General features: G+C 44.6%; 1 protein-coding gene across 1 annotated transcript; it reads left to right on the top strand.

Annotated features, from left to right (window-relative positions):
- The first annotated feature begins 14027 nt into the window (after positions 1-14027).
- On the top strand, positions 14028-14339 carry LOC149348921 (uncharacterized). Its single transcript, XM_089585946.1, has one exon. It carries the CDS (start codon positions 14034-14036, stop codon positions 14337-14339), a length of 306 nt encoding a protein of 101 aa, XP_089442072.1. The 5' UTR covers positions 14028-14033.
- Positions 14340-16422: the final 2083 nt, after the last annotated feature.

Below are 16422 nucleotides of genomic sequence, written 5' to 3'. Positions count from 1 at the left end.
ACCAGCTTTTTCTCGGAATGTAGGCAACACTGATTTCTTTGATCCAAACCAATTCAGCGCTCTTTACATCGAAATGGCTTTGAATTCATTACAACAAAGTTATACTGCTTTCTTAATTTGTGGGGGGGGGGGGGGGGGGGGGGCTTCGTCGAAGACTGGCACTAACAAACTTTGCCTCTGTTGAATGTGGAGATAGCGTCCTTTCCTTCACGCTACGCTTTATGGCCATTGATCTGAAGCTGGCAAAATTTTGAGCACAGTCTCATTTCAGAGTGATGTCAGCCAAGTGCGATTTCTAATCTTGTTTATTGATGCATGCTTTTCGACTTCTCACAAGTGGGCGACAGTCGTTCCCGGTAATGCTGATTGCTTCGATGCATTGTTCGTCTTGTTCCTCGTTTACACATCTAACACTTCTAAACTTCAGTCAGCAATATAGAGTGTGTAAAATTGTTCAATACCGATATTACTTTTTAAAAGCCGTCGCAGATTCCTGTGCAGGTGAAGTGTGCGGCAGGGCGGGAATTATTTCCGCGTAAGAGTGCAATAAAAAAAAGATTAAATAAGTGGGATTACCTGATCCCACTTTTTAATCTTTAAGTTCAGGGCAGGGCACATCGTTATATTGCGAAATTGAAGGCCTTCAACATCATAGAGGAGCCCAGTTAATGAAATCTTTAATAGGCATCACGACTGAATACTGAACCCCTGAAATGGTCTTGATAACTCGCTAGGTTGGCTTTGCCGCATTTCAGCTATAAAAACAGGCCTTCCCTGCGCATCGTATCATCACGGTAATCACAGAAACATCTTCTAAGACACAAAGTACGTTAACTGCGCAAGCGTTTTATTGAAATGACACTGTTTCATCAATGCGCAGCTTGGGAAAGCCAACGAAGAGTTGTCATAAGCGCTTTTAGTCACCGCTAAAGGCTGCATGGCTTCTAAAGCTTAGCTACAGCGGAATATTTGAATCGTTGAGGTGTGCGAAGGATGCGGACATCTGCAGAGAAATCACATCTCGTTGGTGATAAGGTGATCACTTAATGTTATCGCATGACTGACCTGTCATTACAAAATTTCAAATTGATCGCTTCGGAGTGCAAGCAGAGACCACCACCGCGTAATACACAGTAAGTGTAATTGTTTATCAATATTAAGGCCCTTTTTAGTCAAGCTTTGTGCGCTATGAATTGCACGGAATCGCCCGATTTATATTTCTGTGTAAGAACCGGTTGCCTGACTGCTTTTTTTTCAGTTTAGATTTAGGTGAATGTTGTTTCAATTTAATTAAGCATTCTTTCCACATTCATAGCAGGTGTTACCGGAAAGACTTTCAAAAATTTGTAAAATAGGCTTTTTGGGGTAAAAATATCGCTTTTGCGGCATAGAATTACCAGTATTGCCAGACAACGGAAAGCCGGTGAACTGTCTTAAATAGTAAACTGGTTAACTAACTTCTGATAACTAACTTTTTAACTATCGCAGATAGGCAACTGGTTGCAATTAGAGATTTGTAGCCGGTCTTTAATAATAGCTTATCAGTTTTTAGAATTTCGAAACCGCGATTACTTACGTGCACTCGGGGGGGGGGGGGGGGGGGGAGTGCATTGCTTGCAAGCTTTCCTAAGCGCGTGTATTTTCGCACGATGCCGCCAAATTTTGTCGAACCACAACGGCGAGGGTAATCGCGTTTTTTAAATTCTAAAAACTGTAAAGGCTATTACTAACGACCGGCTACAGGTCTCTAATTGCAACCAGTTGCCTGTGATACTTAATAAGTTAGTTAACAGTAACTAGTTGACCAGCTTTCTAAAAGACGATTCATCACTTTTCCGGTGTCCGCCAACACTGGTAATTCTACGCCATAAAAGCTATATCTTTACCCCAAAAGCCGTATTTGTGAAAATTTTTTAAAGTGTTCGCTGAAATATCCGTTATATGCGACATGAGGTGTTGATCAACTCACCGTCTTGAGAAGATAGAACGGGTCTTGCGCTTGCTGCTACATAAACCTGCTTCGAGAGGGGACTGCGTAGAGCGCTGAATCCTACTTTAAGTCGACTACTCATCCTTTTTTTTTTTTCTCAGATATCGCTCGTTCTTCTCACCTTCCTTTACATTCGTACTCTTCGCTGATTGATTGAATTAAAAAATAGCTTTTCATGTAGAGCCTATCCTTTGGCCATTCAGCTAACATACGTCACACTTTTCCTTTCTCGCTTTCATTTCCTGATATTCCTGGTAAAGTTTACGCAAATGTCCGCAAAACGGTTTGATACGGGAGCGTTTAAAAAAATAAATTTCTACGGCACTCCGCGCGTGGGCAAGGATTTAGAGGCACTCTGAATATATTTCGAAAGCAAGTGTGAATAAAACGCCCGCTAATTTCTTGGATTTCTGAATTCACTATACAGGTATTACCTTTTCAAAACTACAGTAGTTGGGGAAATCTTGGGGCCTATACAGTTCACAGCTATCTCCGAGCCATTCTACCTTTCTGGCGTGAGCATGATTTCATTTTATGCTCTAGAAAAAGAAAGACGGCATTTTAAGCAAAGCCTCTCTGCTCGCGGTCTCTTATATGTGCTGGATGTTCAGAGAAACACCACTTGAACCGGGCTTTATACATACCGGAGCACTCGAGGAATTACGGCGACAGGTCGGAGAGCGTGTTTCCAGTCGTGCAAGGAAAAATGACGCATATGTTTGGAAGCAGCAGAACGAACTTAATTTTTTTTTTTTCCGGTGAGCACAAAATGATTGCGGCAGTTGAATTAAGCGGCTTACATATTCGTTTTTTGAAGCAGACGAGCAGAGTGTACTGGCGGATTGATTCTAAAACAACGTACGGTCTGTGAGCAACTGACGGCTGGAAGGGGGATGATGTAAAGGCTTTCCATATGTGGCAGACACTTCGGCTAAAACGCTGTGTGTACCCCTGTCAAGCGCGAAAGTTCAGTGCAATTGCGGAGAGTGTCACTCACTTGAAGTGCACTTTGTAAAACCTAAACGTCGCAAGTGGAGTGTCACTCGCAGAAGACTGCGCTCCGGTTGGAGAGCGTTCAGGGAACGCACTCAGACAGCTGAGTGCGTAATCTCGACAGCAGCGACTTTGAAGGCACAATAGGTGTGGTGCATAAAAAGTACTCACGCGTTTATTTACATACTGTATACTATACTATACTATACTATACTATACTATACTATACTATACTATACTGTACTATACTGTACTATACTGTACTATACTATACTATACTATACTATACTATACTATACTATACTATACTATACTATACTATACTATACTATACTACACTATACTATACTATACTATACTATACTATACTGCACTATAATATACTCTACTATACTATACTGTACTATACTATACTATACTATACTATACTATACTATACTATACTATACTATACTATACTATACTATAGTCCATGGTAGAGAGAGGGTGCGGTAGATGGTCCTTGGCGATCACAAAATGAACAAGGGAGGGGAAAACCTCAGGTTGCTAGAGCCAACGTTTCGACAAGGGGACTTGTCTACGTCTGGGCAAAGCGTTCATCATCGGCAGGGATTAAATAGGGCCTTCGCTCCGAGGAGGAAGGCCCCGGGGGTGGGGAAGGAAAGTGGTGTGGGAGGGGATGCGTGTCAGGAAGGGGAGGGAGGTGAATCATGGTTCGTTAGGCTGCAATAGTGGAACAACTTATATCCGGAGGGTGTATAATGAACAAAAGGCTTTGAAGGGGCTGCGACGGGGGAAGGGGATGAGGCGCTGGGTGAACCTGCAAAACTCAGATAAAAGGATTAGTCAGCGTGGTACAGGGAAATGAGAACAAGGAAAAAAAAAAAAGGCTGGCACTGGAAGGAGAAAGGAAGGGGGAATTTCCAAGGAAGGACAAAGCAGGGGGGGGGGGGGGGGGGGAAATGGCTCGTGTTCAGAGAAAGCCAAAAAGTGGGGGCGGAGGGGGTAACAGGAGTGTCATGGTTTCCGAGAACTGGTAGCAGGGGATTAGGAGAAAAAAAAAAGGTGAACAAAGGGAGGGTGTGACAAGGCCGGAAATGGGGTGGAAGATATGACGTGGGAAGGGTGCAAGGAGGGACAGTATACTTATGTGAGGTTCTAGGAAATAGTCTGACCACGTGCAAGACATTTGTTAATTTAAAATTATGCTGACCCTGGAATGTACCTGAGAGATTCCAGGTTTCCTCTGGACATGTTGATCCCTGTTGGTTGCAGTGTTTTAAATTTGTGGATTAGGAATGCTTCTCTGTATTTTCTGTCCCTAGTCGATTTGAAGCCTGACTGAAGAATGAACAATTTGAGTTCGTCGAATTTGTGATGGCGTTGATTAAAATGGGTCGACACTGCTTTCTGTTCATTCCGTGTTGTGTCAGCCCGGTGCCCGTTTAATCTGGCACTCATTGTTTGTCCGGTTTCTCCGATATATTGTTTCTGGCAGTAGGAGCACTGGAGCATGTAGATAATATTGGACGATGTGCAGTCAAAACTGGTCTTTATATCCAAACTGAAATCGCTTGCCGTACTTTTATCCGTAGTGTCCCTTTGTAAATGTTTGCATGTCTTGCATCTAGGTCGAGAGCATGAAGTTACGGTCGGTGGTGGTTTCTTACCGAGCCTAGCATGCACCAGGATGTCCCTCAGGTTTGTGTTGCGTCTGTATGTTACCCTTGGTGCGTCGGGAAATATTTTCTTGAGACGGTCGTTACCAGTTAAAATGGGGTGGTATTTCCGCAGGATATTGTTTATGTTCGGAAGCGCGTTTGAGTATTTCGTTATAAGTGCAGGAGGTCGTTGACTGTTAGCTTTTGTTCGTTTTTTAAGAACTACATCTCGTTTCAAAGTGGTTGCTCGTTGGAACGCATTATTAAGGGTTGTCTGTGGATGGTTTCTGGTGATTAGTGTGTTTTTTAGCGAGTGGAGGTGTTTCAGGTAGTCATCGTCGTCGCTACATATTCTTCTTAGTCTCGTTGCCTGTCCTACGAATATACCTTGTTTGCAGTGTCTTGGATGATGGCTAGTGAAATCTAAGTATTGTTGTCGGTCAGTAGGCTTCCTGTAAAGTGTGGTTTTGAGCTTGCTATTTTCTAAATGGACAGTGGTGTCAAGGAAATTGACTTGCGTTTTCGAGGAGTTGAAGGTGAATTTAATGCTGGAGTGGAATGAATTGAAATGTGTGACGAATGCCTTCAGGGTCTCAGCCCCATGCTCCCATATCATGAAAATATCGTCTATGTACCGCAGGTATATGAGTGTTTTTTTTAGAAATGAATTTAGAAGTTTAGATTCTAGTAGCCCCATAAAAATGTTCGCGTAGGTGGGTGCGAAGGGAGTGCCCATGCTTGTTCCAAATACTTGAAGGTAGTAAGAAGAATTGAATTCAAAGTAGTTGAGTGTTAGTACCAATTCAAGTAGCGTGAGGTACACTTCAGTTTCGTGCGGGTGAGGACTTTGAGTTAGAATTTTTAAGAGTGCGTCGATACCTTCATTAATGGGAATATTTGTGTACAAAGCGGCGACGTCAAGTGTGACAAGTATGCTATCTGCTGGGATAATGGAAGCGTCATTCAGAGACTCTATTATGCGGAGAAAGTGCGGTGTATCCTCGACAAAGGAAGGGAGGTGGGTGGGAATACCTGCAAGATAGTTGTTCAGGAAAATTGATAAGTTCTCTGTGGGCGTGTTATTGTTTGAAACGATAGGTCTGCCGGGGATATCTGCGGTAAACAAGTCTTCTGCGGATACCTTATGGATTTTGGGAAGTAGGTAAAAGCGTCCTGCCTGTTTGTTTAGCGGATTTAAGAAGTGGTAATCGGACTGCGTGATTAGTTCTCTTGATAGTAAGTTTGCCAGTTTGTTCAGAATCAATTTGCAGAACTCTGAAGTGGGATCTGAATCTAATTTCTTATAATGACAAGGGTTGTTAAGTTGCCTAAAAGCTTCTTTTTTGTATTTTTCGGCTGGCAGGATAACTATGCTACCTCCTTTGTCTGCAGGTTTAATGACTATATCGGTTCTAGAAGCTAAGTGGTTCAGAGTAGCCTGTTCCGTTGGGGTAACGTTTCTACGTTTTCGAGCTTACTTTGTTTGGTCTATAATTTCTTTCGAGACAGATTTAATGTACAAGTCTAATTCTGGACTCTGCTGCGCTTCCGGCGTCCACGTGCTTTCGGCTTTGAGAGGGATGGGATTAAGGCTGGTTACTGCAGTAGGGTGAGCACGTGTTGACCACGTGTTACAGGAAAGAGCTAGGTTAGTAATTGGGGTGTTTGCTTTTTCGGCAAAGAATTCCTTAATTCGCAATCTGCGCGCAAATTCTGTGAGGTCTCTGTGAAGTTCATACTCGTTAAAATTATTGTTAGTTGGACAAAATGTAAGGCCATGCTTCAGAATCCGTTTGTCGCTATCACTTAGGGATTTGGAAATATCGACAATGTTGCTGTCAGTGTTCTGCGGCGGAAAATGCGTATCTTTTGTCTGTATCGAAATTGGAGGGCGGTTGTTAAACTGTCCAGATGTATTCGTATCTAGCGGAAATTTATCTCTAATTTGTTTATGCTGTTGTTTATCGTGCAGCTTGCGTTCCTTTCTGGCTACAAAATCTGCTAGTGCCTGGCTTTCGCCCGAATTTAGTTCTATCTTACTAAGTTGATCATCGAGGGAATTTAACTGCTCTTGACAATGTTCTTTTAAAATAGCTATGAATGAAAGGGATGTGTCATTTGAAACCTTTTCCCATCGAGCGAGGAGTTCAGGCCTGAGCACACCGAGGGAGCACCTAACATTAACTCGAAGTCCTTTGGGTATTGTCCTGTGCTGCGAGTAGGATTTGTAAGTGTGTAGGTGGAATCGGTAGTTAGTTTGTTTAGTGGCTAGTTTTCTGGCGACCAGGAAAATTCGTCTTTTGGGTTCGGGGCGATTGGTGCTGCCAGATGTGAGTCATCTGCGCTTGTGCCGAGTGGACCTCTTGACGGGTGTTGTGTGTTGAGGGGACTTCTGTTTGGGGGTGGTATCGGTGTCGAGGTCCGCGTCGGTGACAATCTGGGTGCTAGTGTGCGTCACTAATCGCTTAGGTGTCTGTGTGAAGTGGTCGCTTTGTTGTTTAGTGGCTACTTTCGGTGTGATTCCTACGTGCTGTTCCGCTGGTGTGGGATCCACGGTTACCGTCTGTGTGCCAGCGTCGCGAGTCTCTGGAGTGAACTGTGTGGAGGTGTCCTGGGTCCTAGCGGGGGCAGGCTGTGTTCGTTCAGGGGTGTTGTCTCTTTTGTGGGTGGTCTGTTGTTGAGTGTTGGCCAGAGTGGGAGAGGGAGCATGAGTGGGCTGTAGCGTCCGCCTAAATGTGTTTCTCAGCCGGTACTTTATGTTGTCTGCCATTACTTGGACGCCAAAAAAATTAGGGTGAAGTCCATCTCTGGCCAGGAGTGCCTCGGGGTCATGATGGATCTGAGCGTGGTGGATGATTTCAACGTCTTTTTGGTAATGTTTCATGTCCAGCAAAAAATTGTTGAGCTTAAACGAGTCCTGTGCGTGAGCTGCGAGTTGGCGGAATTGTGGCATGTGTCTGTGGTGCAAGTTGACTACCCTAGGAAGCACGGTTGTCACGTGCAGTTTCGTGTTTGGTCTGTTGGCATGGACCTCGTGTACCAGTGTATTCATGGCCTCAATAGTCTGTTCCGCACTGCTGTGTTTCAGGTCATTAGTCCCGCAGTGAATGACGAAGTGCGTGATGTTCTGTGGTGCAGCGGCTATCAGTTTCCTTCTGTCATTGGTTTTGGCGCCGCTCTGAAAACTAATGTATGGTGCATGTTCTCCGGGAGAAAAGTGATTGTGGATGTGCTTGTATTGACTATCACCTATCAACGCTACATGTGCCAATGAAAGAAGGGGGAGAGGGGAAAGAGAGGGGGAGAGGGGGAGGGGGAGAGAGTATACTATACTATACTATACTATACTATACTATACTATACTATACTATACTATACTATACTATACTATACTATACTATACTATACTATACTATACTATGCCATACCATACTATACACTGTCACACTGTTTAAAACAAAATATTACTTCGTTATAGTTACAAGCGAAGCAACACAACGAAGGAACGCGATCAGATGCAACGCTGCTGCAAGCCGCCATCTTGTTTGTTGTCAAAATTCTGGCTAGTCTTGGCTGGTCTTCGCTTTTCTTCTACAGGGTCCAACACTAGCCAAGCCAAGCACGAAACCTCGTCTTCCCGGCATTCCCGAGGTGGATGAAATGCTCTTTAAGGAACTCGCATAGAAGGTGGCGCCACTCTTTCCGCTAGGTAAAAAATTACGAGGAACTTTAGCGGCTAAAGTTGTGAAAGGCGAAAGCCTGAGTGCTGGATTCTGCTACGCGATTGTTCACTGCTCATTTTGTTGGTGCATTAATTAACTGCCAATTAATGACGCTTAAGCTTCGCCTTTAGGAGTGGAATGCGACAGCGTGTTGTAGCGCTGCTACGGAGTCCAAGGAACGCCACCACCCCATCGGCGCGATGCGTTGCCCTTTGAACGCAACGCTTTTTGAGGAAAGGAAATGGGGCTGTAATTCTCTGTCATCTCGGTGGACACCTGAGCCGCACCGTACAGGAAGGGAGGTAGTGTGAGTGAAAGAAGAAAGATTGGCCGTAATGAAGAAAATGAAAATTGTATTTGAGGAAAGGAAATTACGCAGTAACTGTCTCACATATCTCAGTAGACACACTAGTGTGGTGTTGACACTAGTCGAAAATTGTATTTGAGGAAAGGAAATTGCGCAGTAACCGCCTCACATATTTCGGTGGACACCCGTCAAAATTCGCGCGCGCTGACGTCACGACAATTTGGACCAATCTGAAACGCGGACAAATACGCCTTGCTCGTCGGTAAATTGGTTTTTGAGGAAAGGAAATGTATCTGTGTCTCATATCTCGGTGGAAGCTTAAACCTCGCAGTAACGGGAAGGGAGGAAGATGGGAGTGAACGAAGACACCGTATTCACTAGACGCACCTTTGTTCATTCCAAACCATCGAGCTGGCATGGCGGAGTGGTAGCGTGCTCGACTCGCACTCCGGATACCTGGGTACGATTCCCAAGCTAGGCAGATTTCCTACTCGGTTTTATTTATCTGGTCTGACTAGAAAGGTTGATGAGACTAATTGGTTCAGTAAGCAATTAACTAAACTCAGTCCAAGTTACTTGGAGCATCACTATGCGATCCCTTTAATTGGTTGCATGGTTAGTAGCCTAAGTATAATTGGCCCCGTTTGAAATTCGCGCATAGTGACGTCACGACCGTTTCGACCAATTGAAAAGCGTGACATTTCTGTCGACAGCTCCTGCTTACAACGATGAGGCATTAAAGGCTTCCGCCTTAATATTTAGAAACTATGCCGCACAGAAGTTGGCAGAGACCCTTCACTACATCGCAGAAATCAAACGCACAAACGTCTTAACTACTCAAATAATGAGAAAGTTTGAACGCAAACATTTTTTATCGGAACATCTGCTGCAGACGTTAAGAGTCAGTGTGACGTCAAAATATTTTTTTTGTTATAGCGACGGTGTGGAGCGGTCAATTCTGCATCATATCAGCAATGCCAACGTAGTCATTTTCAGGGAGGTACTTCAAGCATTGGTCGGCGCGAATACCAAAAGAGCTCAGATCAGCGCGGCGATTACTTACCTTAAACTGAGAAAGAGGGCCAGAAATTCTTCTGTGATTACGCTTTCTTATTAATGAGCGTTATTAGCGCAAATGTTTCGGACTTTTACAATTTACTATTTTTCGTTTTGCGATTAAATGAATAGTCTCCAATATCTCCGCACTGCGCCCTCAGAGGTCTCCTCACTGACGGTGGCATAGCCTGACCGGTCTCACTACGTTACTAGTCCCTAGCTTGACGTGACGGAACTGGTCACGTGACTGTGACGTCACAGCTACATGAGCCATGATGGTCACGTGGTGAGTTACGACAACGCATGCGCGAATTCCGACGCTCACTCCATGAATGAGCCACTAGAAGCGTCGCTGAAATACGACAGAGCCGATCCCAAAATACAACAAAAATTTCTGTCATCCTGTCGTTACGATAGAATTTCTGTAGTATTGCGAAGTTGTCCCTTGTTGCGACAGAACTGGGTATGGCGTTCGGACCGGAGGCTGCTCAATACTACGGAAAATCCTGCTGTTAAAGCAAGATTTTCTGATGTAGGTCCTAAAATACGACACGAAAATTTTGTTGTGACAATAGAAAATTTTCTGTTGTTTTTTAACACCAGCTCAGCAGGCTGCGCGATTGCCCGAGACACAAATAAAAAAAGCTCAGATCGCTACTTAACAGAGCACAGATTGTTGTTTGCCGAAGACAATAAACAAAGAAATAATGCAAATATGAGTATTTAACATTCGGCGAGGCCATTTTTTTAAGATGCCGTCGGGAACTGGCACAAGCCTCTATACCTCACCACTGCCCTCCCCATTATGATGAATGCACCCCCTTTGCCAACAGTAACCTAGCAACAGGTTTTTGCTTCTCAACCTCATAACGGAGCCTTCAAGGCACCCCTAAAGACCGAACGGTGCCATAATGTAAGGACATGGTCTCACCTTTCTTTACACAGAATCAGGGCTTAAAGGGACATTGAGGAGAAATTGAAGTTGACTTGTATCGACAGAATACCAGCTCCTGATTACAAAAACGCCACTCATACTTTCAACAAAGCTCTTGTAACGTAGAAAAGAGCAAGAACCAAAATACAGGTATCGCCGCCACAGGCCAAACTCGCAAGTACAAGCGTGATGACGTCATAGGAGAAAATAGTGTTGCTAGAACCAATGGTTCTAGCAACACTAAGTCACGAGAAGTCACGAATCACTGAGGCGCAGCCAATGCATGCGCAAATCTCCTTGACGTCGCCAGACGGCGCCACGTACCCGGCAGCTACGCGGGCGCCTGCAGCATCGGGACCAATCACCGCCTGCTCACCGGCAGCAGGCGGGCTCCCGGTACTCCGCTAACGGTAACAAGGTACAAGGTATGCTAAAGGTGTCTATTTGCGAGAACTTCGTTGACGACTTCGAGAATGGGATCCATCGTAACGCTGGAAAAACGCCGCTGCAAACGTCGGTGCAAAGCGACGGTAGCGACGGCCGCAATAGCCGATAGATGCCTTCAACGTGCGGCCGGCGGTAGCTTTCTTGTCGGCTGCTGCTAGGCCACTCTGCTGGCCGGCAGAAATCACAGAGTCTGCGTTACGTCATGTGCACGTCATGTTTCACGTCACTTAGTCCTGTGTCGTCATAAGGGAATCCGAAGTTTGAATCAGAGCGGAGGGAAAAACTTTTTCAACTTCTAATCCAAATTTCTTAGAAATAAATGCATCTTTCGCTGCCGGCCAAGTGGCAACAAAGCCGTGAAATGCCGAACTATCGGATTTTTCTTTAAAAAATATTTATAGAGCTCTCCTCCCTGTCCCTTTAAGGGCTGCCATGAGTGCTTCGCTACGCGGCTAAGAAACAAACCACATGTGCCGGGTTACTTTTGGCAAAGACGCTACCTGAAAAAAACATGGTCTGAAATCTAAACAAATTTTACGATAGCTCATCCCAGTTCTCAGTGTTCACAGGTTCTGTGGGCCGGAGAAAGAGCGTGCCCTAAATCAGGTCATTGCAACACACGTCCATTTTAACTGTTTTCAGCGCATTCGTGAGATTCGCGGATGACGATCGAAATATGAGCAACAAGTGGAAGATACTACGTCGCGGCGAAAATTTCTTTGAAGCAGCGTCGGCTCAAACGCTAAAATTACGCGTTTGTTATATTGAAATCTGCTCGCCGCGTCGTAACTTTTCTCAATACGGCGAGAACTACAGCCTTATTGTTTCCGTGCTCCTCTTGGTCGGGTCTGCTTTGTGATCGTGCACAATGCTTCACTGCCAGATGGTAGAATCGTGAAAGACACTTCGTGAAACCGCCGTGGCGGTTTGCAGCTGGTACTTCTGGGTTTCCTAGCATTTCAAGAAGAAAAAATGTATATATTGCTCTTTAATCAAACGAAGAAGCACAGGAACATGCACTGGCCTTCAGGGTTTGACTTTTTATATCAAGATAACTCCATCTAAAAAATTTTTATGGTTTTGTAAATCTTCCGATTCGTTTCGTACACGGTGACTGAAAACGAAGTCTCGTGTTCATCTCAGCTCTGTTGAGCTAGATATGGCAAATTATGACAGTACCACCAAGTAAGTTTTCCTTGTCATCTACTTTACGAAATACCCACAAAACCAGAGTACTCCAAAACCTGCAAATGTTTTCAGAGTGCTTACTGACCGTAACCCCTCTTTAAATCTATGTTGATGGCCGCTGTCATAAGATTGAAGGTAATGGCCACTACGCAGCTATTGCTGTTGCTGCTTCTACACGGTTAATATGAGTAGTGGCCTGAAATGTTTGCAAACTTTTTTAAAGAGGCGGATAGTTTACAAACATTTCGGGCCATTACTCATATTATCTGTGTAGAAGCAGCCATTGCAATAGCTGAGTGGTGGCCACTGCCTTCAATCTTACGAGAATGGCCACTCCTAGCTGGGTCTACTTAAATTGGTCTACTCGATTTCACATGATCACTCACCGTATAGAAAAACTTGTGGCGTACGTGTACAGAATGATCCTTCACGAAATGAACGTCCCCATGCCACGAAAACGTTAGAGTGCTTTTCTGCCATGTTTACTACAAAGTTGTCGATTGTATGCCTATAACCGTTATTCTAGAATACTGAACAATTCATGGAGACGAAAAATGGTATATGTAAATGAGCGCCTAAAATTAGGAAAACAGCATTTTCGTGAAGTTTAAACAATCACACGAATGCTGCCATGTGATCCACTCCCACCAGGTTCCTTGACAGCTTTTCAACACTAACCAGCGGCGATTTTATTTAACTCACAACTAGTTAAAGAGACGCAGAGGAACTAGGTTCAAATTTAAATGCTATCGAAAATAGATTTTATGAATCGTTCTGGCTATGTCAGTGTTTCGGCACTAAACCAAACCTGACAAAATTGCATTTCAAAATAGACCTTTTTTTCCCTCTATTACATTCAAATTAGCCACATCTAGAGCAAAAAGAGCTCAGCGAGCACCTTTTGAATGAGAATAGCAGTTTAGTTTTGACTAAGGGATACGCGTTGGAAAAATTTTGTTAACGTCGCCACTGTTTTCTAGCTAAATTCGTCTGGTGATGGCGACATCTGGTTTTTAGGAGGGCTTTCTCTATTTCATAAAATTTTCGTTTCTGTTGAAAGCAGCCTCATAGAAATATATAACGCTGTAACCAGTCAATAGAAGCCCCTTCAGTTGGTCCTCAGTGTCCTATAACCACTTCTTTATAGCTCTCTAATTCATAATGTTCCTAAAAGCTCTAATTTGTGCTTGTTGGTTGAGATTGATTTGAACGTCACGCTCAAGAACAACCGAGTCATCAGATTGAGAGGCTTCGCTTACTCGGTAGTACTTGTATCTTGTGCAGTTCTCATTGCAGGCACAAAACAAAAGGTTTTCGGAACACTTGAGCCACGAAGAAGATTATTTTCCTCGCAACCTAGATGCACTGCCTGTAATTCAGGGATTCACTGCGCTGCAGGTCGCGCAAGAAAACGCAGAACACGCCCTTGAGTTCGTTGTTGAATGTTTGGCTTCCAGGAAATTAAGCTGTACTCTAGCTTACGTGTTCCGAAAGCTCCCGTGGGTACGTGCGTAATGTCCTTTTTGTATTCTCTTAGCCCACTGCAGCATGTGATTGACACACGCTACCTTAATGCGCTTCTCGCAATAATGATTCCATTACATCTTTCAGGTAGTACGGAGGCGGTTCTCACCGTTAAACCGGAAAACTGAAGAATGCTTAAAGAGACCCCACTAGGGCAGAAGTTCCAAATGCTTGGGTGACTTCTGTATCCGCTGCCACAGTGATGACCTATATGGAACGTCTCAAGCTCCCGGACTCTACTGTCGCGCCGTTCATCCTGCGAGCCCTGATAATGGCGGCGCCTTTGGTTGCAGCGTTGGTGAGCGTGGTGTTCGCGGCCAGAGAGCCTGGAGGCTGCAACGAACTCTTCTGCCGCAATCTCTGCCTCACCTGGGGCCACGAGACGGGCGTCTGCCTCGCCTTCTGGCCCTACCGGGACCAGAAGAGGTGCCACTGCTCGGACGTGTGGTTCCGTCCTCCGAAACGAGGTGGCGCCACCAAACGGCGCAAGCCACTGTTACCGCTGCGCAGGGTCTAAATCTCTACCCAATGGGCATTGAAACTCTCTTGGACGTCCTGCGGATGTTCAGGATGTCAGCAGGACGTCCTAGCTCTTTGTGCAAAGCACTCAGCCGGAGTTCTTGGGCGTCCTGAACAATTAACCACTGCCAAAATGGGGCTTGGACATAAAAGAAATGAAGCAGCCAAGTCGAAAAGTGACGGAACCGTCTCGAAAATGCGCAGAATGCTTTGTAGTTTTGTCGTAAAGACAGATTTTTCGGTTGTTTTGTAGTATATTTTTGTAGTACCGTAGCTTTTTCTGTAGTATTTTTTGGCAGTAACTACAAAAAATTCCGTTATTACTTCAAAAATTACTGTTGTTACAAGAGTTTCGTCAAAAATAATACTGAAGTCGTGTTGTGTTTTTCTACTGGGAGACCTCTTGAAACTTGCCTAGTGAAAATTTAGCGACAGAAACTGCACGTTTCTATTATGATGATGATGGTGATGTTTTAAGGCGACAGGCACTGCCCGTCTGTAATCCTACTGACTCTTCAACGCTTTCTCTTCCTCACTTACAAGTCGAACAACACGACTGAATCGTGTCAAAAAATACGGCAAAATGTTTTATTGCTTGATCGTATCGACAGATTTTTCTATTGTTCAGTGGTATTTTCAGTAGTAACCACACAAAATTTTGTTGTTACAACGAGTTCATAAGCAAAAACATTACAGAAAATTTTCTTGTCGCGACAGAAAATTTTCTGTCGTGTTTTCCGACTGGGAACTTCATTGACAATAATAAATTGCTCCGTAGCGATACAGCCTTGAAACCCCGGAGGCGACTAGAAGACCTCATATGCGCCACTTTCTTTTACTTGGGAAGCGTACATGGACATCATGCAAGCGCTGTAAAAAAACGAGAAAAGCAGCGCAGACAATTGGGAAGCCCGTCAGAGATGAAGAGGTTAGGAAGAAGGGTTTGTCACGGGGTCTTATGAGCGTAGACCTCTATAGTTTACGTGTCTATTTCATGCTCACTCGGTATTATAATGATTCAATAATTACGTTCAGGACGACAAGGAAACAGCAATCATTGCTTCTTTAAGTGACTCCGCACTGTCAAGGAGCTGTTTCTTTTAACAGCAGTTCGAATCGTTTCCAACGCCTCCCAAAATGCCCATGCCTCGTTGCCAGCACCAAGAAACACACTTCTTCCGTGTTAAGACTTCCGAAGGGACCATTTCAATGCTCGTTTTAGGTTGGGTCAGGCTTCGGAACTACAAAAAATTCAGGGGCACTTTGACTGTCTAAAGTGCGTAGAGGCGAAAGCGTTTTCCGCACCACTTTGACTGCTTCTGTGGCACTGGTGGCGTCACATATAATTGAGTACTAATTACTAAATGATGACAAATCACTAATTAATGGTTAATTACTGGTTAATGCCTGAATACTAATTAAATGCTAATTAATGACGCTTAAGCTTCGCCTTTAGGAGTGGAACGCGACAGCGTGTTGTAGCGCTGCCAGGGAGTCCACGGAACACCACCACCCGTTCGGCGCGATGCCTTGCCGTTTGAATGCAACGCTTTTTTAGGAAAGGAAATGGCGCACTCTGTCATCTCGGTGGACACCTGAACCGCACAGTGAAAGAAGAAAGACAAAGATGGCCCGTAATGAAGAAAATGAAAATTGTATTTGAGGAAAGGAAATTACGCAGTAACTGTCTCGCATATCTTGGTGGACACCCGTCAAAATTCAGGGGGGGGGGAGGGCACTTTTTTTGACCTAAAGTGCGGTCACTGATGTGTGGTTAAGATGTTAAGCTTCGCCTCTGAGTGTGGAACGCGACAGCGTCTTGCAACGCTGCCAGGGAGTCCATAGAACGCCATCGCCCATTCGGTTCTACGCCTCGCTCGTCGGTAAATTGGTTTTTGAGGAAAGGAAATGTGTCTGTCTCTCATATCTCGGTGGACACCTAAACCTCGCCGGAAGGGAAGGGAGGAAGATGGCAGTGAGCGAAGACACCGTATTCACTAGACGCGCCTTTGTTCATTCCAAACCGTCGAGCTGGCATGGCGGAGTGGATAGCATGCTCGTTTCGCACGCCGAAGACCGGG

Source organism: Amblyomma mixtum, chromosome 4, assembly GCF_055824585.1.
Source record: "Amblyomma mixtum isolate Tamu chromosome 4, ASM5582458v1, whole genome shotgun sequence".
Lineage (NCBI taxonomy): Eukaryota > Metazoa > Arthropoda > Arachnida > Ixodida > Ixodidae > Amblyomma > Amblyomma mixtum.
This window is presented reverse-complemented; position numbering and strand designations above follow the sequence as displayed.